Here is a 27,869-nt window from a genome sequence, read left to right as displayed (position 1 = left end):
TTGAAGAGAGACATTTAATTTTTGTAAGGACTTGTTAATTTAAATTTTTTTTTGAATCATAATTTTTATGTCTTATCTAAGAAATTTTTGCCTTAGCCCAAGGCCATAGATGATTTTCTATAATAACTTGTGAACTAATATATGGTGCAAAGTATGGACTAGAGCTCTTTCTCTTCATAAGCTATCTTATTGTCACAGTGCCATTTGTTGAAATGATCCTCCCTACATTGAATTGACTTTGTACCTTCCGTTTGACTTCTCTGTTTCTAGATTGTTGCAGTGATTCTCTTTCATTGATCCGTTTTGATGCCAATAGTACACTGACTTGGTTACTATGACTTTCTAATAGTTCTTAAGTTCAGGTAGCATAAATTCTCCAACTGTGTTCTTTTTAGAAATTGGTTTGCTGTTCTAAATTTCCCTTTGAGACTAAGGTTTCACTTCTAGATTGTTAAAATGAATTCCATATAGTCTTCCTAAGTACATTTTTTCTCTTTATCTATTGTAAATACTGTCCAAAGTACTTTTGTTTTTGGTTTTGAAACAGAGTGTAAAAACTTTATTGATAAGGATTCAGATTCCACACTACAATGAATTCTTAAAGAACTATGCTTTGTCAAGTTCTGGTGTAGTATCAAAGAATATTTACAATTATTTAAGAAGTCTCAACTATAAATCTGTGTAAAATTGGATTTTTTTTTTAATACTTCAGTTAAAATAACATGTCACAACAGACTCTGGAAGTAGATAGGAGAATCTAGCCATAGTCTATTATACTGGGCTTTAAAAGCATGGTAAAATAGTTCCACTGCCTATCTTTTTGATGTAAAGTTATTAAAAACTATTATTTATGTTAACACACAAATTTTATTGCGATGCAAGTGCATAACAAGATATTCTCTTTAAGATTTTTAAGTGTATAATATATCCTGAGCTATGGGTACAGTTTTGTACAGCAGATCTCTAGAACTTAACCTTGCTTAACTGAAACTTTGTCATTGATTGGCAACTCCCCATTCTCCTCTCCCCAACTCCTGGCAACCAGCATTTCACTTTGACACTATGAATTTAACTATTTAGATAAGTGGAATCAGACATTCTTTCATAGTTTCAGGTGATAACTTTAAGTTTTTAACCCGTTTTGAATTGATTTTTGTGTATGGTATTAAAGTCCAGTTTTATTCTTTTGCATATGGTTGTCCAATTTTTCCAGCACCATTTGTTAATGAGACTATACTTTTTCCATTGTGTATACTTAGAACCCTGTTGAAGATCAGTCGACCTGCTCTTATGGATTTATTTCTGGGCTCTCTCCTCTGTTACATCGGCTTGAGTCTGTCTTTATGCCATAACTATGCTGTTTGAATTACTGTGGTTTTGTAGTATATTTAGAAATCAAGAAGTGTAATGCCTCTACCTTTGTTCTTGGTCATGATTGACTTGACTGTTTGGAGTCTTTTGGGCTTCCGTATGAATTTAAGAATTTTTTTTCTACTTCTGTAAAAAGTACCATTGTGATTTTGATAGACATAGACTTGGATGCTTTTTATTTCTTTCTCTTAACTAATTGGTCTGGCTAGGACTTGAAGTACTATGTTGAATGGAGGTGGCGTTAGGCATCCTGGACTTGTTCCTGATCTTAGAGGAGACTCTTTCAGTTTTCCCTGTTGGGTATGATTTAAGCTATAGGTCTTAAATGGCCTTCTTTACACTGAAGTACTTTACTTTTATTTATAGTTTAAAAGTTTTTCTTCTGAAAGGTGTTGAATTTCATCACATACTTTTTCATCTATTGAGATGATTATATGAATTTTATCCTTTATTCTGGTAACATAGTGTATCATATTAATTGACTTTTATATATTGACCCACACTTGCATCCCAAGAATATAAGTCAAATTTGGTTGTGGTGTATTTTTTTTTTTTTTCATGTGCTGTTGAATTCACTTTTCTACTCATTCTTTGAGGATGTTTGCATCTGTAGTCAGAAATAGTAACCTATGATTTTCTTTTCCAGTAGTGCCTTTATCTGGGTTTGTATCTGTGTATTGCAGGCCTCATAAAATGAATTTGAAAGTGTTCCTCCTGCTTCAGTATTTTGGTAGAGTTGAGAAGGACTGACATTAATTCTTCATTAAATGTTTGGTAGAATTTATCAGTGAAGCCATTTGGTCCTGGGCTTTTCTTTGTTGGGAGGTTTTTGATTAACAGATTTAATCTGCATACTGGTTATGGGTCTTTTCAGATTTTCTGTTTCTTCATGATTCAGTCTTGATAAGTTCTGTATTCCAAGAATTTTCTTATTTCTTCAGTGTTTTCCTGTTTGCTGACATAGAGTTGTTTATACTTATCTTTGTGATCCTTTGTATTTTTCTGGTATCCGTTGTAATGTCTCATTTTATATTTCTTTGAGTGTGTGTGTGTGGTTTTTTTTAGTAAGTCTAGCTGGAGTTTTATCAGTATTATCTTTTCAAAAAACTTTTTTTTTTCCTATTATTTTACTATCCTTTATTTCACTTATTTCTGATTTTATCTTTATAATTTTCTTCCTTTCTATTGATTTTGGACTTGGTTTCTTCTTTTAGTTCCTTGAGGTATATAAAATTAGTTTGATTCTAGATCTTCTGTTTTAATATAGAGATTTATTGCTTTTAAACTCCCTTCTTTGTACTGCTTTTGCTGTATCCCATGGTTTGGTATGTTGTATTTTAGGTTTTATTTGTTTCAAGGTATTTTCTAATTTCCTTTCTGGTTTCTTCTTTGACTCTCATTATTGTTCAAGGGTGTGTTTGATTTCCACATATTTGTGAGTTTTCTTTCTTCCTCTTTCTTTTTTTCTTTCCCTCCCTCCCTCCCATCCTTCCTTTTTTTCCTTCTTTCCTTCTTCTCTCCCTTCCTTCCTTCTTTCCTTTCCTCCCTCCCTCCCTCTTTCCTTCCCTCCCCCCCCTTTTTTTCCTGTTGATTTTTAGTTCCATTCCATTGTGCAGAAAAGATAGTTGATTTGATTTCAGTCTTAAATTTAAGACTTGTGAGCTAACACGTGATCTGTCCTGGTGAATGTTACATATACACTTAAGAAGAATGTGTGTTCTGCTGTTTGCAGAAAGTTCTGCATATACGTGTTAGCTTCATTTGATCTGTAGTGTTGTTCTAGTCTTCAGTTTCTTCGTAGATTTTGTCTCCATGTTCTATCCATTCCTGGAAGTGGGTATTGAAAAGCCCTACTATTGTACTGCTGTTTACTACTTTATTCAGTTCTGCACATACTTGCTTTGTTTATTTAGATGCTCTGATGTTACACATAATATACTAGTGTGTCTTATTTATAATTGTTAGGTCTTCTGGTGAATTTACCTTTTTATCATATAACGTCTTTTACCTTTTTTGACACTTTTTTGACTTAAAGTCAGTTTGGGTTGATCTAACCTTCTGACTTCTCCTTTGGTTACTGTTTGCATGGAGTATCTTTTTCATCTTGTCGCTTTCAGCCTATGTAGGGTCTTAAACCTAATGTGGTTTCCGGTAAGCAAGTCTAGTGGTAATGAACACTCTCAGCTTTTGTTTGTTTAGGAAAGACTGTCTTGCCTTCATTTTTGAGGGACACGTCACTGGATATACTCGTCTTAGTTGGCAGCTTTTTTCTTTCAGCTCTTCATCCCACACCCTTCTGGCTTGTAAGGTTTCTGCTGAGAAACCCACTTCCTGTATTACGAGGTTCCTTTGTACATGACAAGTTGCCTTTTCCTTGTGCTTTCAAAACACTCACTGCTTTTACTTTTGACAGTTTGATTCTAATTTTTCTCAGTGTGTATTTCTTTGAATTTCTCTTTTTTAGGTTTTTCTGGGCTTCTTGGATCTGTATGTCCATTTCCTCCCCCAGATTTGGGAATTTTTCAGACATTATTTTTTTGAATAAGGTTTCAGGGCATTACTCTTTCTCTTTTCCTGCTGTACATATATTGGTCTGCTTTTTGGTGTCCCATAGGTTCCTTAAGCTTTCTGTATTCTTTTTCATTTTTTTCTTACTGGTCTTGTGATTCAATGATTTCCAGTGACCTTTCTTAGAGTTCTCTGATCCTTTCGTCTGCTTGATCTAGTCTTCTGTTGAACTTCTCTATTAAATTTCTTATTAAAGTTCTATTCTTCAGCTTTATGATTTCTGTTTGTTATTATTGTATATTTCCTTTCTTTTTGTTGATATTCTCACTTTGGTCATCCATTGTTCTTTCAACTGCAGCATTTTTATGATGGTTATTTTGAATTTTCTTTCTGGTAAATCTTATAGCTATATTTCATTTGGGTCTGTTTCTGGAGATTAATCTTCTTTCCTTTGTTTGGAACACATTGACCTATTTCTTCATCTTCCTTGAGTGACTTTTGGTGTCTGTGCATTAGACAGAACAATTACAGCCCACTCTTCATGGACTGGTCTAATATTTTAGAAGACACCTCCCCACCCCGCTGTCAGTCTGGCCAGAGATTCTGGTGACCACTCAACCCTTCATGCTAGTCCAACACACTTCTTCTTCTTCTTTTTTTTTTTTCTGTGTCTCCCAAGTGTCTAAGGTATGCTGAATCCCCTCAATGCACTGTAACAAATGAACTAAAGCCATTCCTGAGGTGTCCTTCAGAAAATGTGGATTGTTCTATGCTCCATCCAGCTCTTTCTCTCCCTGTGGAGAAAGTGGCAGCTGTTCCCCCCCACCCCCATCCACTAGCTCTGTGCTGAGTCAGGGGAGGGGCTATGGGAACTGCTACCCAAATTCTATTTCTGTTGTCACAGTCTCCCTGGTGGCTAGATTAGCCAGGTCTTATCAATGCCTCATGAAAGGCAGGAGACCCTCTTCGCTCCCTTTGGGCAACCCCCAGAAAATTGGGGCATTGGACTTGCAGGCTTTTCTCCTTCCCAAGAAGAAGCTGGAGGTGGAGGGTTTTATCCTGTATTGGGGGTGGGGCTTCTGGCAGAAGGGTGTCCCATATCTCCCTAGCAGCTTTGGTGAGTCTGATTTTGTGTTCATCCAGCCTTCAGGTACCTTTCAGATATTAGATTCTGGATTTCTCACCAAAGGGAATTTTTCTGTGAATTGTTCCTGAATTGATGTATTTGTTGGGGGGGAGAAGAGACCAGAGCTTCCTACTCTCCCACTCTCCCATCTTGCTGATGTCACTCCTGCCAAGATACTGATTTTCAATTGATATTTGAAGTACAAACAACTGATTTCTAGCAATTTTAATGTATTTGGGTTATTGCTAGCTTCTTAGAAACTTTTGAATTTTGCTTTTAGAGATTAAAGAAAGGTTTTAAGGGAATGACCTATGTAACACTTTACAAATGCTAATGTAAAAGAGGGTAGCATAAAAACTGTATTCTAGTTGGTAAATTTGTCTACTATAGGAATATACTTAGCAGTTCCAAACTAGTCTGTGCAAATAGTAGAGTTGAACAAAGAGCTAAATTAATTGTATGAAATGATAACAAAGAAAAGTTACACTTAAGGGACAAAGGCTAGAATAAGCCACATTGTGCTTGATTATCCTCCAGTGTTTCTGTATGTAAATATGTACATACGTATATGTGGGAAGAAATGTAGAGATATAATGTCATATATGGCTTAGTATAAGTTTGTATGTTTCCTACTGTATTTGCTGAGAGGACCTAGAAGCAGTGACACCCCACTAGCAATATTCATCTTGTTTCCAGATCTTGTTTTTCATTATTTTTTAAAATAGTTTATTTATTTGACAGGGAGTGCATAAGCAGGGGGAGCGGCAGATAGTGGGAGAAGCAGGCTCCTGGCTGAGCAGGGACCCCAGTGTGAGACTCGATCCTAGGACTCTGGGGTCATGACTTGAGACAAAGGGAGCCACGTAACCAGCTGAGCCACCCAGGTGCCTGCAGATCTTTTTTTAAATACAATTCTCTAATAAAAATGAAACAGAGATCTCTGGAAAAATGGCTGCTTCTGGGACAGTGGCAGGGAAAGTACAAGATGACCCTCTGGAACTTCTTATACTACCAGAAAGTGGATGTCCAGTTGTTTCAGCACCATTTGATGAAAACACCACGTGTTCTCCATTTTATTACCTTTGCTCTTTTGTTGGAGATCATTTGACTCTTTTTATGTGGGTCTCTTTCTGGTGCTCTCTGTTCTGTTAATCTGTTTTCTGTTCTTTGGCCAATACCACATTGTCTTCATTACTGTGTCTTTATAGTAAGTCTTGAAGTAGCATCAAGTCCTTCAACTTAGTTCTTCTCCTTCAATATTGAGTTGGCCATTCTGGGTCTTTTGCCTCTCCATATATACTTTAGAGTCATCCTGTTGCTATCTCTTAAATAATTTGCTGTGATTTTGATTTGGATTGTGTTGAGTCTGTAGTGCTAGTTCTAAGAACTAACATCTTGACAATATTGGATCTACCCATCCATGAACTTGGAATATCCCTCCCTTTATGTAGTTCATTTTAAATTGTTCATCAGAGTTTTGTAGTTTTCCTTATATAGATCTTTTACATATTTAATTAGATTTATTCCTAAATATATTTGGGTTGCTAATACAAATGCTGTTGTGTTTTTAATTTCAAATTCTACTTGTTCATTGCTGTTAAATAAACTTGATTTTTTTTTTCTTTAAAGATTTTATTTATTTATTTGACAGAGAGATCACAATTAGGCAGAGAGGCAGGCAGAGAGAGGGGTGGAGGAAGCAGGCCCCCAGCTGAGCAGAGAGCCTGATGCAGGGCTTGATCCCAGGACACTAAGATCATGACCTGAGCTGAAGGCAGAGGCTCAACCCACTGAGCCACCAAGGTGCCCCAACAATTGATTTTTGTATGACCATCACATCCTGTAACCTTACTAATAATTGTTATCACCATGTTATTTTGTTGGTGGTTCCTTTGGATTTCTATGTAGGCAGTTGTGTTATATATAAACAAAGTTGTACTTCTTCCCAATCTGTTACCTTTTATTTTCTTTTCTTAGTACATTAGCAAGGACTTCCAGTGTGATTTTGAAAAGGAGTGGTGAGAGGGAGTGTCTTTCTTTACCTTGTTCTTGAGTTTAGCAGAAAAGCTTCTGGTTTCTTAACAGTGAGTATAATGTTAGTTATAGGTTCTTTGTAGGTATTCTTTGTCAGATTGAAGAAGTTCCCCTTATTCTTAGCTTATCGAGAGTTTTGATCATGAATGGGTACTGAATTTTGTTAAGTTCTTTTTCTTTGTGTATTGGTGTGATCATGTGGTTTTTCTTCTTCAGCCTGTTGATGTGTAATGGATTACATTAATTTTTGCATTTTGATCCAGCCTTGCATACCTGGAATAATTCCACTTGGTTGTAATATTTAATTCTTTTTAACATTGTTGCATTAGATTTGCTAATATTTTGTTGAGAATTTTTACAGCTATGTTTATGAGAGATATTGGTCTGCTATTTTATATTCTTGTAATGTTTTTGTCTGGTTTTAGTTTTTGACTGATGCTGACCTCAGAAAGAGTTAGGAAGTAGTCTCTCTGCTTCTGTTTTCTGGAATAGATTGTGGAGAATTTGTATAATTTCTTCCTAAATGTTTGGTAGAATTCACTAGAGAATCCATCTTGCCTGTTTCTGTTTCTGAAAGTTACTAGCTATCAATTTAATAACTTTAATAGATACAGTCCTTTTCAGATCATCTTTCCTTTTGGTTCTTTTTAGTTGATTTGTTTGGGCTAATTAGGGCTTAATTTAGAATTAATGAAAGATTTTCAGAGTACTCCATGATAAATTATTTTAAATTGTTTTGTATATATTTTTGTGGGATACTAATAAAATCTCTTTCCTTCCAGCCTAGTGTGTTAATTGTAACCTACAAGGAACCTGAAAAATCATCATCTCAGTTTGGATCCTACAAACAAGCTGAATGGAGGCCAGATAGTACCATGATAGCTGTGTCAGTAAGTAGAGTTTTAAATTTTAATAGTGTTTTCTTATGAAATCATAACATTGCATCTGAATTTGATTATTTTAGATGACTTCATTTCGGTCTTTCCCACCCATTAGTATTTATCTTTCGTGATAGGAATTGCTGTAACGATTCTTCTATTGGTATTCTTAATTGTATCTTTTTGTGATTCTTCTGTTTCTTCCCTTCCCTAAAATAGTACCCTGTATCCTTTTCTCTTTATTCTTTTCACTTTCCTGTTTTGTCCTTGAAGTCTAATCCAAAATCATAAAGCTTTCACCTCTATTCTCATGGCGATGCTTCCAAATTTATTTTTTAAGGCAGGCCTTAAGGATGTCTCACAAAAATGATAGTAGTTATGTGTTTTGTCACATTAAATTTTCATATCCTTTTGGATCTATTTCTGCATTTCTTCTCTGTTCCATTAATGTGCTTAGATCTGGTCAATTTTACCTTTAACATCTGTGTTTTGTCGCTGTCATTTTTTGGACTGTTATCACCTAATTTAAATAGCAGTCATATATATTAATATTTATTGAGCACCTAGTATGTAAGTACTATTATAATCACTACATGTGGATCATTGCATTTAAATTTTAAATTGACACTTGAAGTCCATACAGTTGTCTTTCATCATATATGAAGTTATATTGAAAGCTGAGGAAGTAAGTTTTATTCAAAGTTACACAGCTGGTGTGTATTGGAAAGAAGAGATTAGATTAGGTAGATTCCATTTACTGTAAAGGCATAACTTCTAGTATGCTTTGCATTATTGTGCATTGAAGTTATTACATATTTTATAAGTTGAAGGTTTGATAATTTTGGTAATTCTCACAATATTTCAAGACTTCATTATTTTTATATTTGTTAAAGTCATTTGTGATCCGTGATCTTTGACGTTACTATTGAAATTGTTTTAGGATGCCACAAACAGTGCCCACAAAGACACCTAACTTAACCGATGAATGTTGTGACTGTGTGTGCTGTGACTGTTCCACTGATCCACTGTTTCCCTGTCTTTTTCCGTGGGTCTCCCAATCTCCTAAAAAACAACTGTATGGAAATCAGGTCAGTTAATAACCCCACAGTGGCCTGTAAGTGTTCAGCTGGAAGGAGAAGCTGCCTGCCTCCCACTGTCAGCCACAGGCTAGACATGGCTAAAGCTCGGTGAGGAAGGCACGTTGAAAGCTGAGGCCTCTGATGCCGTTAGCCGAGTCGTGAATCGAAGGAAAAGCTCCTGAAGGAAATTAAAAGTGCTACCTCAGTGAACACACGACCGACAGGAAAGTGAAGCAGCTTTATTGCTGATACAGAGAACGTTTAGTGGAGAAGAGGTCCAGCCAGCCACGCCATTCTCCTCAGCCAAAGCGGAAGGCCCTGACTCCCTGGGTTCTGTGCAGCAGAGAGAGGGGAGGCAGCTGCAGGAGCGAAGCCTGACACGAGCGGAGATCCGGGCTTGAGGTTTCGGGAAGGAAGCCGCGTCCGTGGCACGAAAGCGCAAGGCGAAGCAGCACGTGCGCGCGGCCGTGGGAGCTGCAGCAAGTGACCAGGAGATCCGGAAGATCCGGAAGATCCGGAAGATCGAGATCGTTCCCGAAGGCGGCTGCACTGACCAGCAGATTTTCAGGGGGGATGCGAGGGCCTCCCACGGGAAGAAGGTGCCATCGAGGGCTTCCCCGGCAGGACAGGAGGAGTCAGTGCTGCCTTCACAGCTTCCACGGACAGGCTGATCGTCTGGTCGGGGCCAGTGCGACGGGTGACTTTTAACGTGTAGCAGGTGCTGATTTATCATGTCTCCAATCCTAGGGCCCTTAGGAATTACGGCAAGACTCCTCTGCCTGTGCTCTGGGAACGGAAGAGCAGAACCTAGAGGACAGGACATCTGTTCACAGCATGGTGTGCTGCATGTTTTAAGCCCATTGTTGAGACCCGCCTAAGGAAAAAAAGAAAAAAGATTCCTTTCACATTATCATCACTTACTGACTGTGCACCCGATCGCCCCAGAGTTCTGATGGAGTCGGACAGTGAGATTTACGTTGTTTTCATGTCTGCTAACAGCATCTGTTCTGCAGCCCATGGATCAAGGAGTCATTTCAACTGGAAATGAGTCTTTTTAAAAATTTTTAGTTAATTATGTTTATTTTTTATTGGAGTATAACAGTGTTATACTAGTTTCAGGTGCGCAGGAGTGCAGTATAATGATTCAGCAGTGGTTACTCGGCGCCCATCAGGATAAGTGCGCTCCGCCATCCCCCCTGGATCGCTCCGCCGTCCCCCCTCCCCTTCTGGCAACCACCTGTGCCTGCCTCTCTGGCAACCACCTGGTGGTTGTCTTAAGACACCTTAAGAGTCTTTGTCTCTGTTTTTCTTTGTTTTATTTCTTACTCAAGTCTTCTTCCTTAAGGAGTCCATTTCGCAGGACTCTACCTGCTGTTTGTAGTGATTCCTTGGATGGATCTGGGCAAGGTCAATGGAAAACCTTCTGGGAAAGATTCACCGTCCTAGACGCCCTGGAGAGCATTCATGATTCATGGGGAGCGATCAACATGTCAGCGTTATTAGGAATTTGGAAGAAGTAGATTCCAGTCTTCATGGATGACTTTGAGGGGTTCAGGATTTCAGAGGAAGAGGTCACTGCAGGAGTGGTGGAGATAGCATAGCAAGAGAGCCAGAATCAGAAGTGGAGCCTGAGGATGGGGCGGACCCGCTGTAGACTCCGGATACAGCTTGAATGCATGAAGAGTTGCTGCTGACGAATGAGCAGAGAAAGTGGTTTGTGGCGGTGGGATCTACTCCGGGTGAAGGTGCTGCGAAGACTGTTGAAATGACAACAAAGGGTTTAGAAGGTCGCATCAGCTTAGTGGATAGAGCAACAGGTGGGTTTGGGAGGTTTGTTTGACCCCACAATTGTGAAAGTTTTGTGGGTAAAAGCTATCAGCATTGCAGGCTGCCCAGAAGGTTTCATGAAGGGAAGAGTCCGTCGATGCACCAAACTTCATTGTTGATTTAAGAAGTGGCCACAGCCGCCCTGACCTTCAGCAACCGCCACCCTGTTCAGTCAGCAGCCGTGACCGGCAAAAAGATTTTGAGTTGCAGAAATCTCAGATGATAGCGTTTTGTTAGCAATCAGGTATTTTTTAATTAAGGTACGTTCGTTGTATTTTTACACATAATGCTCTTGCATACCGAAAAATCAACAGTATAATATAAATATAACTCGTATACGCACTGGAATACCTAATTTGTTTATTGTGAAATTCACTTTACTAACTTGTTCTGGAACTGAAGCCACAACATCTCAGAGGTATGCCTGTCTTCCTAACTTCTACATTAACTTACCTCTCTGCTTTCTGTCCTTTTTTAAGTCTATGCTATGTAGTGCTGTCCAGGCTAATCATCGGAAAATGATCCACATTATCAAAATATTGAGTTCTGCAGACTTCAAGCTACCTACCAATCTACTCTCCTGCCTGTTTTTGTAAGGATAATGAATTAAAAATAGTGCAGCGTATTTAAATTATTAAGAAAACGTCAAAGAGAAATATTTTTGACATCTGAAAATTATGAATTTTATTTTTTAATGTGTTTTTAAATTTGGAATGTAATTAATATACAGTGTTAATTATTTTCAGGTGTAAAAAAATTATTCAGTAGTTCTGTACATTTCTCAGTGCTCATCAAGATAAGTGTACTCTTGGGGAGCCTGGTGGCTCAGTGGGTTAATAAGCCTCTGCCTTCAGCTCAGGTCATGATCCCAGGGTCCTGGGATTGAGTCCCACATTAGGCTGTCTGCTCAGCAGGGAGCCTGCTTCCCCCTCTATCTGCCTGCCTCTCTGCCTACTTGTGATCTCTGCCTGTCAAATAAATAAAATCTTTGGGGGAAAAAAAAAACAAGTATACTTTTAATTCCCTTTATATATTTCACCCATCCTCCCCACACAACTCTTCTGCAGCAGCCACCAGTTTGTTCTCTCTTTATTTTAGAGTCTGGTTCTTTTTTTTTTTCTTGTTTCTTAAATTCTGCAAATGAGTGAAAACATATGGTATGTGTCTTTTTCTAACTTATTTCACTTAGCGTTCTACTGTCCAGTTCCATCCATGTTGTTGTTGATGGCAAGACTTCAGTCGTTTTTATGACTGAGTAATATTCTATTGCATATATATGTACCTCACTTCTCTTTCCTTTCATCTGGGGATGGATACTTGGGTTGTTTCGTAATTTGTCTGTTATAAATAATGCTTCAGTAAACATAGGGGTGCATATATTTTTTCAAGTAAGTGATATTTACCCAAAGAATATTCAGGTATTTACCAAATATTTTCATATTCTTTGGGTAAATACCCAGTAGTGGAATTACTGGAACAGATGGGATTTCTGTTTTTAATTTTTTAAGGAGCCTCCATACTACTTTCCACAGTAGCTGCAACAATTTGCATTCCCACCAAAAGTGCATGATGGTTCCTTTTTCTCTGTGTCTTCACTAACAGTTATTTCTTGTGTTTTTGTTTGTTTGTTTGTTTTGTCTGTTTTTGTTTTTATTGGAGGCTCAGGTGGCACATGACTGTTCATAAAATGACTTCAGAAGTAGGAGCTCTTGTGTTTTCGGTTCTAGCTATTCTGACAGTAATAGGGTGATATCTCCTTGTGGTTTTTATTTGCATTTCCCTGATGAGTGATGTTGATCATCTTGTCATGTGCCTGTTAGCCATCTGTATGTCTTCTTGGGAAATATGTCTGTGCGGGTCCTCTGCCCATTTTTAATTGGATTATTTGGAGGTTTTTTGGTCGTTGAGTTGTGTAAGTTTATATATTTTGGGTACTAATCCCTTATCAGATACATCATTTGCAAATATCCCATTCAGTAGGTGGCTTTTGTGTTTTGCTGGTTTCCTTCCCTGTGCAAAAAGCTTTGTATTTTGGTTTCGTCTCTATAGTTTGTTTGCTTTTGTTTGCCTTGTCAGAGGAGACAATCTAGAGAAAGGATTCTTCAGCCAAACTCAATGGAATTACTGTCTGTGTTATCCTCTAGGGATTTTATGATCAGGTCTCACATTTAGGTCTGTAATCCTTTCTGGGTTTAGTTTTGTGTATGGTGTAAGAAGGTGGTTCAGTTTCATTCTTTTGTACGTCACTGTCCAGTTTTCCCAGCATTATTTGCTGAAGAGAGACTGTCTTTTCTCTATTGTATGTTCTTTTTAAAAAGTGAATTGACCATGTAATTATTGGTTTATTTTGGGCTCTTTATTCTGTTATACTGATCTATGTGTCTGTGCCAAAACCATGCTATTTTGATTACTACAGCTTCATTGTATATGTTGTGGTCTGGATTGTGATTACCTACAGCTTTGTTCCTCTTTTTCAAGGTTGCTTTGGCTATTTGGGTTCTTTTGCAGTTTCATACAAATTGTGCCTTTTTTTTTTTTTCTAGCTCTGTGAAAAATAGTTGTTAATACTTTGATAAGTATTGCATTAAATCTGTAGATTGCTTTAGGTAGCATGGACACTTTAACAACATTGGTTCTTCCAGTGCATGAGCATGGAATATCTTTCCATTTGTGTCACCTTCAGTTTCTTTCATTAGTGTTTTATAGTTTTCAGAGTATAAGTCTTTTACCTCGGTTAATTTTATTCTTAGGTATTTTATTCTTTTTAGTGTAATTGTAAATGGGATTATTTTCTACATTTCTTTTTCTGCTACTTCATTATTAATGTATAGAAATGAACAAAATTTCTGTATATTAATTTAGTATCATGACTTTACTGAATTCGTTTATCAGTTGTAGTAGTATTTTGGTAGGTGGAGTCCTGAGGATATTCTATATGTAGTATCATGTTATCTGCGAATAGTGAAAGTTTTACATTACTAATTTGATTTTTTTCTTTTCTTTTTGGTCTAATTGGTGTGGCTAGATCTTTGACTACTATGTTGAATAAAAATGGTGAGAATGGACGTTTTTGTCTTATTATGTTGAGGTATTTTTATTCTAAAATTTCTTTGTTGAGAGTTTTTATCCTGGATGGAAGTGGTGCTTTGTCAGATGCTTTCTCTGCATCTATTGAAATGATCATAGGACTTTTATCCTTTGTCTTGTTAATGTGATGTATCATGTTGATTTTGAGCATACTGAACTACCTTTGCTTCCCTGGAATAAATCCCACTTGATTGTGGTGAGTGATTTTTTTTGTTTTGTTTTGTTTTTAAATGTACTGTTGAATTCTGTTTGCCAATACTTTGTTGTGGATTTTTCACCTGTGTTCATCAGAGATAGTGGTTTGTAATTTTCTTTCTTTGTAATATCTTTGTCTGGTTTTTGTATCAGGGTAATGCTGGTCTCATGGAGTAAATTTGGGTAATGCTGGCCTCATAGAGTACTTGGGAAGCTTTGTTTCTCTTCTGTTTTTTGGGAAATAGTTTGAAAAGAATAGGTATTAACTCTAACTGGTAGAGTTTACCAGAGAAGCTTTATGCACTTTTTTTTGCTGGGAGTTTTTTAATTACTGGTTCAGTTTCTTTGCTGGTAATTGATCTGTTCAAATTTTCTATTTTGTCCTGCTTTCATTTTGAAGATTAATATGTTTCTAGGTATGTATCCATTTCTTCTAGGTCATTCACTTTGTGGGCCTCTAATTTTTTATAATATTCTCCTGAAATCCTTTGTATTTCTGTGGTGTCTTGTTAATTCTCCTCGTTCATCTGATATTAGTTACTTGAGTTCTCTCTCTCTTGTTTTAATGAGTCTGGCTAAAGGTTTACCAATTTTGTTTATCTTTTCAGCGAACCAGCTCCTGGTTTCATTGACCTATTCTATTGTACAGGTGTTTGTGCATGTGGGGGTCTGTGTATGTATTTTTGCTCTAGTCTTTATTATTTATTTTCTTCTGCTGGCTTTGGGTTTTCTTTGTTCTTTTCCTCTCTCCTCTACCTTTAAGGTTAGTTTAAGGATTTTCTTGTTTTTTGAGGTAGGGTTGTGTTGCTATAATCTTCCCTCTTAGAATTTTGCTGCATCCCAAAGATTTTGGGCTCTTTATCTTCAGTTTTCCTTGTTTCCATGTAGGTTTTCATTTCTTATTTGATTTCTTTATTGACCCATTCAATGTATAGTAGCATGTTATCTTTTCTCCTTGTTTTTTGTTCTTTCCAGATTTTTACTTGTGATTGATTTCTAGTTCCATTCCCTTATGGTCAGTAAAGATGCATGATATGATTTCAGTCTTTTGAAAATTTATTGAGATTTGTTTTGTGCCCTAATGTGTAATCTGTTTTGGGGAGGTATACCACATGTGCATGAAAATAATGTGTAATCTGTTGGTTTTGGATAGAACATCCTGAGTATTTTTTTTAGGTCCATATGATCCCGTGTGTTATTCAGAGCCATTGTTTCCTTGTTGAGTTGTCTGGGTGACCTGTCTATTGATGCAAGTGGGGTGTTAAAGTCTTCTGCTGTTACTATATTACTGTTGATTTCTTTCTTTATGTCTGCTGCTAGTTGATTTATGTATTTTGGTGCTCGCACATTGAGTGCATAAATAGTTAAAATTGTTGCATGCTCCTGTTGGATTGTTCCTGTATCATTTTGTAGTGTCCTTTGTTTCTTGTTACAGTCTTAATTCTAAATTCTATTTTTTTTTTTTTGGATATAAGTATTGGTTCCCCAGCTTTCTTTTCATTTCTCTTTGCGTGTAAATGTTTTCCATCCCTTCCCTTTGAATATGCGTGTGTCTTTAGGTCTGAAGTAAGTGTTAGGCAGCATAAAGATGGCCCTTACTTTTTTATCCATTCAGTCAACCAATATCTTTTGTCTAGAACATTAATCCATTTACATTTAAGGTAGTTATCATTAGATATATACTTAATGGCATTTGTTACTTGTTTAATGGTTGTTTTTCTAATTGTCTGTTTTTCCCTTGCTCTCGTATCTTGTGGTTGGATGTCCTTTAGCAATATGCTTTTATTCCATTCATTTTTTTTTTTTTAAGATTTTATTTATTTATTTGACAGAGAGCACAAGTAGGCAGAGTAGTGGACAGAGGGAGAGGGAGAAGCAGGCTCCCCACTGAGCAGAGAGCCCAATGTGGGGTTGGATCCCAGGACTTTGGGATCATGACCGGAGCCGAAGGCAGCCACTTAGCCAGCTGGGCCACGTAGGCACCCTTTCATTCACTTTTTGTGTGTATGTTAAAGGTTTTTGATTTGTGGTTACCATTAGGTTCATATATAGCATCTTACGCGGATGACAGCTAAGTTTGAACCCATTCTAAAAGCACTGAATTTTTACTTCTGTGCATGTTTTATATGATTACATACTTCATATCATTTTATTTTGTATATTCCATGACTGAATTTTATGGGTATAATTGATATTACTGATTTTGTGCTTTAATTGCTGCACAGGTTTTTTTTTTAAATGATTAATCTATGTTTGTATTTACCTGTGGAATTTCATAATTTTCTTACTGCTGATTATTGCCTTTTCACTCAAAAAATTCTCCTTAATATTTCTTGTGAAGCTGACTTAATGGTGATGAACTCCTGTAACTTTTGTTTGTTTGGGAAACTCTTTCCTGTTCTGAATGATAACCTTTCTGGGTAGATATTCGCAGTTCCACATTTTATTCTTTTCAGGACTCATATCATGCCACTCTCTTCTAGCCAGCAGTTTCTGCTGAAAAACCAGAGAGATTTTCAGCTATTATTTATTTAGATAAATTTTCTGCCCCTTTTTCTATCTCTACTCTTTCTGGGATCCTTATAAATTGCATGCTAATATGCTTGATGATGTTGCTGGTTTCCCTTTACAGATTTTCATTTTTTATTGTTCCTTTTACTTTTTACTGCTCAGCTATGTTGCTTTGCATTATTCTGGACTCCAGGTCACTTATGGGTTCTTCTACCTCCTCTAATCTACTGTTCATTCCCTCTAAGGTATTTTTTTTCCAGTAAGCCCTCTAGGGTATTTTTAATTTCGGTTATTGATTATTCATCTCTGATCGGCTCTTTTTTGTATTTCCTATCCCTTTGTTGAAGGTCTCGCAGAGATTCTCCATTTTTTTTTTTTCTTAAGTACAGTGAGTATGACCATCACTTGGAATTCTTTTTTTTTTTTAAGGTTTTATTTATTTATTTGACAGAGATCACAAGTAGGCAGAGAGGCAGGCAAAGAGAAAGGAAGGGAAGCAGGCTCCCTGCTGAGCAGAGAGCCTGATGTGGGGCTTGATCCCAGGACCTTGGGATCATGACCTAAGCCGAAGGCAGAGGCTTAACCCACTGAGCCACCCAGGCATTCTTTTTTTTTTTTTTTTTTTTTTAAGATTTTGTTTATTTACTTGACAGAGATCCACTTCGAATTCTTTATCAGGCATATTGCTTATTTCCATTTCATGTAGCTCTTTTGCTTTGGGTTTGTCCTGTTCTTTCACTTGGGTCATAGTCTTTTGTCTCCTCATATTGTCTCTCTGTGTTTGTTTCTCTGTATTAGGGAAGTCATCTGTGTCTCCCCATCTTCAAAGAAGTGGCCATAGGAAGAAGAGACCTTGTGGTGCCCTGTACCACAGTGTTCCCTATTTACCAGAGCCAGCAGGCATTTCACAGGAGTTTTCTGTGTGGGTACACGGGGCAGGTTTGGTCCCTGCGCTGTTAAAAGGCCATTCTTGGGCTGCCATGGGCTTGTAGTTGGGTGGTGTCTGCTCTCAGACCAGATGCTGTTCTCAGCCCATCTGCTGGGTCCGCAGTCTTACCAGACTAAGGGGTACTCTCCCTGTGTGTCCCTGAGGGGCTTTCCTTTGTGGGCAGGACCTGTAGTCAAACCAATGTCTGTCCTAGTGCATCATCCAGGGCTCCAATCCCACTGGTGTGTATGGTTTTATATTCCATTCTCTCCAGAGGAGGCCTCAATTTAGAGTGGTGCTGGTTCCTGCTGGATTGTTTGGAGGGTATGTCTTGGCAGGCACTGTGGTGGGTTGGATGGGGCTGGGTGTGGTATTAGCAAGGGAAGTGACGAGTGTTCATGCTTGGTTATTGTTAGTGTCAGATTCTCTAAGCTGGGGTGGGGGATAGAGAAATGGTGCCCACCAGCTCTTTTGTTCTTGGACAAGTCTTCTGAAGATCCCTGTCACTTGGTGTGTGTTCTGAGATTAGTAAATACATATGCTTCGTGTATACCCCAGGCTTTTTTCCAACTGCTGCTTCTGTGCTGTCTGTACCTCTTCCAGCTTGTTTGTTATGCTGGGTCTTTAAGGGTGGGGACTCAGTTCCTGTTGCCCTCCACCTTTTCCAGAGCTAAGTCTGCTGGTTTTTAAAGTACCTGGAGTTAAGCCTGCTGGTTTCCACACCAAATGTTTTGGGGACTCTTCTTCCTTGAGCAATTCTTCTCTGCTTGAAGTTCACGGTTTGGGGTCTGCTTCTCTCCCTTCTCCATGCTTGTGGTATCCCTCCCATTTGTGCTTAGTCTCCCCAGGAGTTTGGTTCCCAATGGAGTTTCTGCTCCTCCTGCTCTTTTTGATGTGTCCTCTGTCTGATTAACTGTGGAAAGTCTGTTTTGCCAGTATGCAGGTAGCCTTGTCTTGTCTTGTCTTGCCTTCTCTTCCCTTCTCTCTTCTTTCCTTTTTTGAGAGAGAGTATGAGCCTGGGTGGGTGGTGGGGGAAAGAGAAGGAGGGAGAGGGAGAGAGAGAGAATCCTAAGCAGCCTCCATACCCAATGCAGAGGTGACAGGAGGCTTGATCCCACAACCCAAAGATCATGACCTGAGCCAAAATCGAGATTCAGGCCTTTAATTGAGCCACCTAGGTGCCCTCAGGTTATTTTCTTAGTTAGTTTTACTGATGTGGCTGTTATCTAGGTGTATCTCCCATTATATGAATTTTAAATTTCCTTGTCCTTAAGTAATGTTGGAGTATGAAAATGCTAATTTATTCAGAGCACTTCTCTGGCATTTTCAGGCTGCAGTACTGAGTCAGGTGGTCCTACAGCAGCCATCCATGGTGCTCTATCTCTTCTCTTTTGTGCTCAGTGCATGTTAGAGTGACATGTTTATGGATGAGATGTTTCAGGTGCCACACATACTGCCATACTGTGACATCCTGTGTAATGTTTATTATTAGTGCAGACCTATAATGTCAAAAGAACAAAAGAAGAGAAAAATAGGTCTTGAATGTCATGCTTCTAAAGTACATTGGAGTATAGATTAATTTATTATTGGATTGGATGGGAAATTATTGTTTCAATTATGCTGTGACCCTGTAGCAGAGCCAAAAGAATACAATAAGAGTTGGCATTATCCAACTTAGTATTTATTGCAGTATTCCCAGCTCACTGAAATTAATAGAAAAATTGGAATATTTGAAGAATATCTTCATAAAAATAAAAAATGAAAATGAAGGTACAACCAAATAAGTTTAGTCGGTTTTTGATGCATTGAGGAATGTTACAGTACTGCTCATTTTATTTGAATAGTCAGTGTAGAGTGTGAAATGACTGAGAATTACTCCCTGTGAATAACACGTATGGGAGAGCTTCAGGTGAAAAGATTTTAAAGAAGTTGAGAAAACGATAATCAGTACAACCTGAAGTAGAGTCCACTAAGGTGTGTTTTAAGTGATAGTGACAAAAATACACGCGGATCAGAAAAAGGCTTAGTTGGACAGCTTACACAGCTAATGCACATGGAGGTGTTGAATGCCCATGGCCATTTTAAGTTGCTAAAAATTGAAGCTGGAGATCCTGACCTGCCCAGTTCCGTGAATGTTTGATGACTTAGCAATCAGAGGTAAAGATTTATTGTGATTTTTTTTTTTTTTTAACCATTGGGGCTAATTTTGAATTTTTTTGAACTTGAAGAACCACTCATCAGACACTCACTTACTCACCAGAAACTGACTAGTCTGGCAGATAACTTTTGCTGCAAACTTGGTAATGCTTCCACCTGAATTCAGTCAGAACTACAAATCAGTGCTTATATGTGAGATTCACATCTGAGATTTATATTTATACATCAAGTCATTTTGGTGACAACTACTATTGTTTGAATCACAGGTAACGTCAGGCTGCTTTTTTATTTCTCCTGCTGTCAAAAATTAAAAACTGAGGTATGTATTTCCAACAAAAATTAGCAGTAGATATATTTTCTGAGCTTATACCCAGTTCCAATAGCATATTTCAGAACTTGATGCAATTGCAAAGAAGATGTCCATGTTTCATAATCTATTTAATTGTGCAAATGAGGAGTGTTTTCACTCAGCCTTCAGTTGGAAGTGATTAATCTACCACGTAATGTCATGGTAAAAAGCAAACACCAGGAGAAGAATCTAGTAGACTTGCATACTTACCTACCAGTTGATGACTATATTAAGTTAAAATCATTTGCTCAGGGATTCGTATCAGTATTTGGCACTACTTATGTGAAAAAAATTTCAAATAGAATATGTAAGATCTCATTGTAGGCCAGTAATTAATAGAAGAAACTTTATAGTCAATTTTGATGAGGGGGAGCACTAACTTTAAACCCCAGTTAATCAAGAATTTTATCCACATAAAAAGAATTTCATTCTTTTTAGTGGATTTGTATTACAAAGAAAATTTGTGCTCTGTTTTCATTACCATTATATTTAGATTTTTTTAAAGGTAAAATTTATGAGAACTTGTTTTCTCTCTGTATTATTCTCTTTTGTTTTTCTATATATATGATGCTTTGATATCTTGAGGCCTTGTGGACCTTGGAGGGATAGCCCTTCCCAAGGCCAGGCAATTTCTAGAGATAGTAAAAGACTCACCTTTTAGTGCGCCTTTCATATGCACACCAAACAATACATAACCTCTATCCCCAGACATCATCCTTACAGAGCTCTTACACTATGGGCCACTGTTCCCTCTGCCCTCATTACCCGTGGGCCAGGAACAGGTAACTAGAAACAGTCCCTATGTCCTAGTAAAGAGAAAATTAGTCTTGTTAGCTTTCTTTTTAGAGCAGAAATAACTTCACATTAATTTATCAACCTTTTGCACTGCACTAAGTATTAAAAAAACAAAGAAGGTAGAAGAAATTATTCCTTCCTTCAATTTATAGAGATAAAGGACGCCTGGGTGGCTCAGTTGGTTGGACAACTGCCTTCGGCTCAGGTCATGATCCTGGAGTTCTGGGATCGAGTCCTGCATCGGGCTCCCAGCTCCAAGGGGAGTCTGCTTCTCCCTCTGACCTTCTCCTTGCTCATGCTCTCTCTCACTGTCTCTCTCTCAAATAAATAAAATCTTTAAAAAAAATTTTATAGAGATAAAATGCATATACAGAAGAACAGAGAAAACCCTCTATTTTTTTGGCTATTGAGAATCCATTTTTTATTTGGCATAGTTATTGTTTATAGTCTTTTTTTTTTCTTAAGATTTTATTTTTAAGTAATCTCTACACCCATTGTGGGGCTCGAACTCACAACCGCAAGATCAAGAGTTGCATGCTCCACTGTCTGAACCACCCAGGCACTCCTGTTTAGAGTCTTTATCTACAACTTTGTGGAGATGTTACGATGAATGTAATTTTAGCTTGCGGCTTATATTAAATATACTGAGAAAATGCTGACCTGGACCAAGTGATTTATCATCTCTATTTGTATAATATAAGACATGAATTAATGTTTTAGCTCATGAATTTTAAAGTACATAAAAGATCGTTGGGGCACCTGGGTGGCTCAGTGGGTTAAAGCCTCTGCCTTCAGATCAGGTCATGATCCCAGAGTCCTGGGATCGAGCCCCACATCAGGCTCTCTGCTCATCAGAGAGCCTGCTTCCTCCTCTCTCTCTCTGCCTGCCTGTCTTCCTATTTGTGATCTGTCTGTCAAATAAATAAATTAAAAAAAAAAAAGATTGTTAAGTGGAGTTTATGAAGAATAAACTTTATTTTTTTAGAGTATTTTTAGGTTCACAGCAAAACTGAGGGGAAGGCATAGAGATTTTCTTGGTATCTCCTCCCCCAGCACATGCATAACCCTCCCCTCCATTATCCACATCCCCCACCAGAGTAGTACTTTGTTACTACTGAGGAACCTACTTTCACACGCCATTATCACCTGGGGAGTCCATAGTATACATTATGGTGCACTTTTGGTGTTGTACATTCTCTGGGTTTGACAGATATAATGACGTACCCACCAGTGTATATACAGAGTAGTTTCACTGCTTGAAAAATCCTCTGCTCTACCTGTGATCCCTTTTTCTGTAACTTTTGCAGGTACTGATCTTTCTCATTGTTTTCCTAATTGTGCCTTTTCCAGAATGTCCTGTGGTTGGAATTACACAGGGTGTAGCCTTTTCAGATTGGCTTCTTTCACTCGGCAATATGCATTTAAGGTTCCTCTATGTCTTCATGGTGTGATAGCTCATTTCTTTTTAGCGCCGTATATATTCTTTTTTTTTTTTTTTTTTTAAGATTTATTTGACAGATCACAGGTAGGCAGAGAGGCAGGCACAGAGAGGGGGAAGCAGGCTCCCCGCTGAGCAGAGAGCCTGATGCGGGGCTCGATCCCAGGACCCTGAGATCATGACCTGAGCCGAAGGCAGAGGCTTAACCCACTAAGCTACCAAGGCGCCCCACCGCCGTATATATTCTTATTTGGGTACACTGCAGTGTTTCTATCCATTCACTTACTGAAGAACATCTTGGTTGCATCGAAATTTTGGCAGTTATGAATAAAGCAGCTGTAAACATCTCCTTGCAGGTTTTTGTGTGGATATACATTTTCAACACCTTTGGGTAAATACCAAGAAGTGTGTTTGTTGCTTTGTATGGTAAGACTATGTGTAGTTTTGAAAGATACTGCCAAACTGTCCTACGTGGTAGCCTTACCATTTTGTACTCCTATCTGCAATGAGTGAGAGTCCCTGTTGTTCCACATCTTTATCAGTATTTGGTGTTATTAATGTTTTGGATTTTGGCTACTGTGATAGGCATATGGTGATATTTCATTCTTTAAATTTGCTTTTTCCTGATTAACTTTATGATGTGGAGCATCATTTCATATGCTTATCTGCTGTCTGTGCATTTTGATGAGGTGTCTGTGAAGGTGTTTGGCCCAGTTTTTAATTGAGTAGTTTTCTTTTTCTTGAACTTTTTGAGTTCTTTATTTTGGATACCCGTCCGTTCTCATGTATGTCTTTGTTAAGTACTTTCTTCCACTTCATGGCTTGTCTTTGTATTCTTCTGACTGATTTTGGTAGAGCACACATTTTTAACTTCAAATGAAGTCCAGTTTATCTCTTCTTTTCTTTGGTATCATGCCTTTGGTGTTGTATCTAAACGTTTGGTGTTGTATCTAAATCCAAGGTCACCTAGATTTTCTGTTATCCTCTAGGAGTTTTATAGTTTTAAGAATTGGATTTTTTGGAAGTTTTAATTTTTTAAAAAAATTCTATTTGTGTGAAAAGAGAGAGAGAGAGCGAGCGAGCAGGTGTGCACAAGCAGGGGGAGTGGCAGGCAGAGGGAAAAGCAGGCTCCCCACTGAGCAGGGAGCCCAATGCAGGACCTGATCTTAGGACCCTGGGATCATGACCTGAGCTGAAGGCGGACACTTAACCAACTGAACCATCCAGGCATCCCTTAAGTTTTAATTTTTAAGTTATAAGGGTAATACATGTTTAATGAAGAAAACCTGAGAAACACAAGAAAAAAATCACCAAAAATTCTAACAGTCGTAGATAATCGTTAATTTTTATTTATATCCATATATCTTTTTATGAATATTTGGAGATACTCATTTAATAGCAATTAGAATATGAAAGCTGTTGAAGTCTATTTATCTTTAAATACAAAGTGATGTTACTGTAAGCGCTTATGTCACTTATTGATGGGGAGCATATCTGATAAATCTAAGCCTCACATATAGAGGATTATCTAAAACATTCTTTATGAAAAGCAATCATATAGTTTTGTAATCTGCTTTTTTGACATACTGTATCATGAACATTGTCACACTTCAACATTTTTCTGTAACTTGATTTGGACTGCATACCATCGTAACTTACAGATGAGTGGATTTTAAAGTTGATGAATAGGTATAAGATTTTTCATAATTTACACCCAAATTGGGATCTTGATTTACACATTACTCTGTAATTTGTTTTTTTTCCACTTAGTATATTATGACTGTTCTTCCAGGTTAGTATATACACTTCTAACTTAATAATTTTATTATTTGCATAATATTTCACAGTGTGGAGGTTTCTTATTTACTCTTTCTTTTTTTGATGGACTTTTGGCAACTACAAGCAGTGATACAATAAACATTATTATACATACGTCCTTTTTGTGTTGGTACATTTATTTCTTTAGGGCAATTTTCCCTATGTAGTAGTAGTCAAAGGATATATCTTTATTTTTCTTAATTAATGTTGCCGAGTTATTTTTCAGCAAAATTGTATCCGTTCCAGAGTTATTCCTAAGTTTTCATAAGATTCCTGTTTTCCTGCTTTAATGTCTAAGTTAGATGGATGAAAAATGGTCTTGTCATTTTAATTCCATTTGTTTCATTGCTGGTGAGGTTTCACCATCTCTTGATGTATGAATTAGCCCTTTGTAGTTTTGTTTCTGCAGATTGCCTGTGTTTATCCATTTTTTTAACCTAGAATATTCCATGTTAGTTTGCGTGTTCTTTTCACTGTAACTCCAGGTTCCAAGAGTGTTTTCTGCATATGGTAGGCATTCATACATTAAATGAAGTAAATACTATCTGAGCATTCCATTCTTTAACCACAGTAAAGGATATCCTGTCTAGCTGTAGGAGTCTTAGTTTTGAGATTCTTTTTTTCTGGCCATAAGGTATTGTTCCAATGTCTTCTGGTTTCTAGTGTTATTGGTGAGAAATCTAGTGATAATCTTTTCTCCCTCCTTGGTAGGTAACCGCGTCATCTTTTTCTCTGTATGATTTTTCTCTTTTTGATTAAAATTCAGTTGTTTCTGCTTGTTATCTGTAAATACATACCCTTTTCTATTACACTGTCTTCTTCTGTCCCCCTCCCCTCCACCTTCCTATTCAACCTGAATCTCAGATGTAGTGAGAGAGTTTTCTTTTCCTATTCTCTAAATAAGTATCAATTTGAGTTTGTTCTTCATGTGTCTTATTTCCAGTGGTGATTTTATCTCTTTGTTTTGTATCATGTAATTGTTTCTCTTTAATCTTCAGGAGTAAAAGCTTTGGTTCCCATAAAGGATTATTCTTTATCATTTATTCTTTGTATTTGTCTGATTTTCCTGGTAGGAAATGTTTAATTCTGAAAAGTCTTGTTTATGTTCTCATAGTACCTCCTGAGAACCCTCAATTTTTTCTCCATAGTTTGCTTCCATTCTTCTCATTTGTGTGGCTCATCAGTAGGATCCATATATTTTAGCTGTTTCATTTGTTAACAGAGCTTCCAGTATAAATGGTACTTTCTTTCTTGTGTTCCATCAGCCACCCATAGAGGTCAGGCTTTCATGTGCGTCTCTCTGACAGTGCAGACCCCCAGATGTTGGCTAAAATGACAGCTTGCAGAGGCAGACAAGCTCTTAAAGTCTTGTTCTCTCTCGAGGGTTATTATTAGTCTCCTCTACTCTCTGGTGGTCAGTGTGTAGGTGGGGGGGCTGTGAAGCTAATGGCTTTTTCAGACCCGGAGGTGTGGGAGTGGTTCAGTTCACCATTGCAGCCTCTACCCTAAGCCTCCTGAAGTCATTAGGGTTATGTGGACAGCCTGTGTCCACTTCCAGGATCAGTCACAGCCTTGGGGGGAGTAACCATGGGATTCTGCATTTTACGTTCCTTAGAGAACTTTGAAATCCCAGATCTTTGCTGAGTGCCTCAAGGAGTAAAGAACAGCGAAGCCTTCCCTCTGCCTAGTCCCTTAGCATGTATTCTCTCCCACAAGAACTCAAGAGATCTTGGTGACCTGGTTACCTCCAGACTCATCCAGCACACGCTTTGGCAACTGTACTCTGAGAGGAGGAAGAGCGATTAAGAATGTGGGTTCAGTCTTTCTATCTTAACAGGATCCAGAAGTTAACTTAAAGTAAACCATTTCAGTTGTCCAACTTTTTGTTTGCCTCTGTCTATAAAAGATATTATTTTTAATTTTCCAAAGAGATTATTTTATTTTAATTTTTCTTTTCTTCTTCTTCCTTTTTTTTTTTTTTTTTTTAAAGAGCGACAGGTGATTGAGCTGGGGGGAAGAGAGACAGAGGGAGAGAGAATTTCAGGCAGGCTCCACATGGGCCACCCAGGTGCCCCTTAATTTTCATTTCTTACAATGTAATGTAGGCTAAAACAGATGGAGAACTTCTCATCAGTCATATGGTAGTAGTTTAGAAAGGCCACTGATATTTTTGTATTCTGTTCAGTAAGACAGGCACTCATTGTAAATAACCATTTGTACTAAAAGATAATCTATTAAGGTGAATTTGAAAATAATATTAGGGGCACATGGGTGCCTTAGTCAGTCAGTTAAGTGTCTGACTCCTGATTTTAGCTCAGGTCATGATCTTGGGGTTGTGGGATTGAGCCCCTGCCTCAGGCTCCACAGTCAATGGAGAGCCTGCTGGAGATTCTTTTCCTCTCCCTCTGTCCTTTCCCCTGCATGTGTGCTTGCTCGCTCGCTCTCTCTAGAATGAATGAAAATAAAAAAGTTAATTGTATACAATCATGGAATGGGTATTGGGTAAGTGAACTTTCCAGTTAACCAAACTTTGATTGGATTCTGAAGCTTTACTGATTTTGATGGTCCTTGTCCTCAAATGTATTATACATTTTCTTAGCCTCTTACGTGAAATACATTGATTATAAATTAACTATTGAAGATTCAGAGTTATGGTAGCAAATTTTGGGGGTGTCTAGTATGTGCTAGGCTCTATTTAAATGCCTTATGTGTATTCAAATTAATTCTTCATAACAGTTCTCTAAAGTAGATTATTTTTGCCCATCATATAGTTGAGCTAAGAAAGGTTAAGTAATATGCCCTAGATCACAGATACCGTGTACCTAAGAGCATATGTCTGATAATGGAATTCTAAGCCATGCAGCCTTGTTCTAGAGGTCCAAAGTCTTAATTCTTCTTTACTGCCTTTCACTATTAGCCTGGTTGTTTAATCCTTCTAGCTCTTGTGGAATGAAGTGGAACCTACAAGGTACTTTGAAACTTGCTTTCACAAAATGTCATTGATAGAATGTGTAAGGAACGATACACAGTTGCATGATCTGTAGAGCAATACCACGTAACTCTGCAAATCAAGTCAGGGCCAGAGCAGCCACCCTGTGTACTTTCCTTACTGCCTGACCTTCCCCACTCAAGTATTGTCATTGTGCGCTCTCACTTGTCAGTTAATACAAAATTCTATTTCTGTATCACCAACAGAACCATAGTCACTTCCTTATCAACTGGTACCTTAAAAAGAAATCTCACTGTTTTTTAATGGGGTGTGGGAGAGAAAATCCTTTACCATTTTAAAAATTGGTATGTATGTTTTTGGGGAGAGTGTTTTCTCTGAATTTCAGAAATATCATTTTTGTAGACATGATTCCAGGCTATAATTATCCCTAAAATTTTCCTGAATTTTAGATAGTAGATGGCCAGGCACAGGGAGCATTAAAATGACTTTTAATTACTGTCTAATTTTTGGACTCTAACACATAGTAGTCCAGCATCTTTAGGCATATGTTTTCAGTGTTTTATAACAGGAAAAAACACTGGAGTCCTTTGATTGTGCACTCCCATCCAGTCACCAGTATGGTGCTGAGTCCTGTCTCTAGTTTGCTACCATGCTCTTCTGTTCTTCTTACTGCCATAACCTCAGTGCAGATCTTTTTATATCTTACCTAGATTGCCTACAGCTAAAAACTTTTAGCTCTTTTTTTCTCCACTCAGAGTGCATCTTAATTATGCACACCTATTTCTAAATCAGAGCTCTTACTTTTATTTTCAAACCTT

General features: G+C 37.7%; 1 protein-coding gene across 5 annotated transcripts in view; it reads left to right on the top strand.

Moving 5' to 3' along the window:
• The window catches only part of RIC1 (RIC1 homolog, RAB6A GEF complex partner 1), a 150,573-nt gene that overhangs the window by 27,217 nt on the left and 95,487 nt on the right, over nt 1-27,869 (top strand). For all 5 annotated transcript variants that reach the window (XM_032866490.1, XM_032866492.1, XM_032866489.1 and 2 more), the window contains exon 2: nt 7,822-7,929. In XM_032866490.1, coding sequence (XP_032722381.1) covers nt 7,822-7,929 — 108 coding nt within the window. The remainder of the gene's footprint in view (nt 1-7,821; nt 7,930-27,869) is intronic.

The sequence above is a fragment of the Lontra canadensis genome, unplaced genomic scaffold (assembly GCF_010015895.1).
Source record: "Lontra canadensis isolate GAN:19392208 unplaced genomic scaffold, GSC_riverotter_1.0 scaffold31, whole genome shotgun sequence".
Classification (NCBI taxonomy): Eukaryota; Metazoa; Chordata; class Mammalia; order Carnivora; family Mustelidae; genus Lontra; species Lontra canadensis.
Note: the sequence above shows the minus strand (reverse complement) of the source record. Positions and strands in the feature narration are given on the sequence as shown.